At 56.3% G+C, this 2271-nt stretch overlaps 1 protein-coding gene across 1 annotated transcript; it reads right to left on the bottom strand.

The window, feature by feature from the left end:
• Positions 1-2004: 2004 nt before the first annotated feature.
• SPRG_18087 (hypothetical protein) lies at positions 2005-2244 on the bottom strand (the record flags this gene model as incomplete). Its single annotated transcript, XM_012357516.1, has 2 exons — positions 2005-2181; positions 2203-2244. 2 exons carry the CDS (start codon positions 2242-2244, stop codon positions 2005-2007), a joined length of 219 nt encoding a protein of 72 aa, XP_012212906.1.
• Between the last annotated feature and the right edge of the window lie 27 nt (positions 2245-2271).

Below are 2271 nucleotides of genomic sequence, written 5' to 3'. Positions count from 1 at the left end.
CTTCGAACTATGCGCGTGGGCCACGAAATGCAACTGACCTCGCCGCGCTTCCTGCGGTGAACTAATGTTACACGGGCGCTGGCGACAGTCGGAGTCGCGTCAGTGGGCGCTTGGTCCCTCTGATTGGCTCAAATCCGTGGTCGCCCAGACTTCAATTGGCGTGTCGCGATGCTACAATTACGCCACGAATGCGGTCCGTCTTCTACGAGCTTTTTATTCTTTTAGGAGGCGATGCCATACAAACGCCAAGTGGTTGGTGCGCGGATGACACCACGACGTCAAAAAATGGCCCGACGCATTTCAGGATCTTTTGCAGCGATTTCAACGTCCACCAGCGAGTGTGATGGGCGCGCGCCGCCAGAAACACGAAGCCGCGCGTTCGTGTTTGGTTCTACGAACAAGATGCCCCTCTGTACCAAGTACTAGTGGTATGTGAACAGCGAGCGCTAAATTTGCGCGCGCTGTCCCATACAAGCAAGCCAGTCGCATGGGTAAATGTATGACGCTTGCGCACAACAACGCCGAGCCGCCAGTCATTATTCTAGCCCTGGCTCTTCGCTCTCGAAAAAGATATCAGCTGAAAAGCGCATGTATTCTTCGCCGAGCGCCCGCAAAGGCGCCACGTGCAGCGGGGCTGACGACGGCGCTGCTGACGCTTGACACTTTGCACTGAACCGACGCGGCAAACTCAGATCATGGCGAGATTGCACTATTAGCGTACTGTGTAGAATGAATGACCCCTCGACGCGGGCACCCAACCAACGGAATGAAAGCCGCGGCTACTGCACGTGCATCGTTGTCGACGACGTGGCTCTTGCACGGCGGCGGCGGCAAGCCACCTTTTTTCGTTGCCTTCAACGAACTCTGTCCTCGTCGACATACACTATTTCGCATGATTACAACCTTGAAATCGTGTGCGATCGAGGTACCGGGTACGGTACCGACACGTCGTTCGCAGCTGCGGGGGTCGGTCCAAGTCGCGCTGCAGATTGGTGCGCGCTTTTCGTGAGAGTTCCAGTTGCAGACAGCATCAACAAGACTTCTGAAGCGCCGCGCACGCAAGCGGCCACGCCGACTCGGGACAGGTAGCATTGAACAGTATTACCCGTAAGATACAAATAGTGTATGATGGAATTGAAATCTACTTGTATTAATGTGGAACATCGCCTGTCTTTCGGCTGTGGACCACGCATCCCACACGTTCCAAAGATCTCTTCTGCTGCACGAGAGCGAAGGAGCGCAACAATAGGATGTATTCTCCGCGGACGAGGCTCCGTGCGTGATGACGTCGACACCTGCCGATTGATCGTACAAGGGAGCGTCAATCAACTGGATTGCATCCAAGGCAGTCATCGGGCCTTCCCGCGCCGTGTCCGGCCAGGGCAACTGCTACATACTAGTAATACCCTGTGTCCGACCCGCGAGCTACTTGGCTACAGCGACCTGGTCGACTCATAAATGTGCACGCAATTTGCATCCTTGAAGTGTCCGACGAGATGCCGGCTGACGTGCGGCATTCCTCCCATAAATAAAAAGATGAAACCAACCCAATGCGAGGAAATTGGAAAACCAATGTCGAGTCGCCCCGCGGAGACTACGCCATTTGCAGAGCGGATAGCAGTGTCCTCTTCTAGCACCCTCGCTGCACACCTCTGCATGTAATATTTGGTATTAACAGTACATGTCTTGGAATGGATGGCGGCGCGGATGGCAGTACCCATGGGAGCAGCTTCCGTGATGCCAGACCGTTTCGTGGCAGCACCAGCGACCAGTTTCTGTCAAAAGGTACTCTGCTTGGACCCAGATTCTCGCGTCCGACATTGCCAAGTGACGGGAAAGCGTCGACGCGACTCAGTGCGGCCGTGCCTGGTTCGGGCTACTACTGCAAGTCGCACCCAAGTCGGCGCCGTCTCCTCCTCCTCCATCGCATTTCGAAAAGAGGAAACGGAATAGATAATTATAAGACGGGCATTTTAAACTACAAGAGGACGAGCGAGCGGTGGCTCAGTTGTCAAGGCCAAGGTACCGCTTCCCGACCTCGTAGCTCGAAATCATGATGGCACACGAGGGCACGATCTTGGCCAAGCGCGCGCTGAGCCCCGTCATGACAGCCGCCGGGCCTTGCGTCCGCACGAGCCGACGCAGCACTTGCGTCGTCGAGAGGTTCAGGCTGCCGTCGACCTGCTGCAGCGTCTTGACCACGTCGAAGGGTGTCGTGACCGTCGCCGCGATCGCGCCGGCCATGGCACCCGCGCAGACGACTGCTGGATC

Source organism: Saprolegnia parasitica (assembly GCF_000151545.1).
Source record: "Saprolegnia parasitica CBS 223.65 unplaced genomic scaffold supercont2.966, whole genome shotgun sequence".
Classification (NCBI taxonomy): domain Eukaryota; phylum Oomycota; class Saprolegniomycetes; order Saprolegniales; family Saprolegniaceae; genus Saprolegnia; species Saprolegnia parasitica.
The sequence above is the reverse complement of the archived record's forward strand: the minus strand, read 5'-3'. Positions and strand labels throughout refer to the sequence as shown.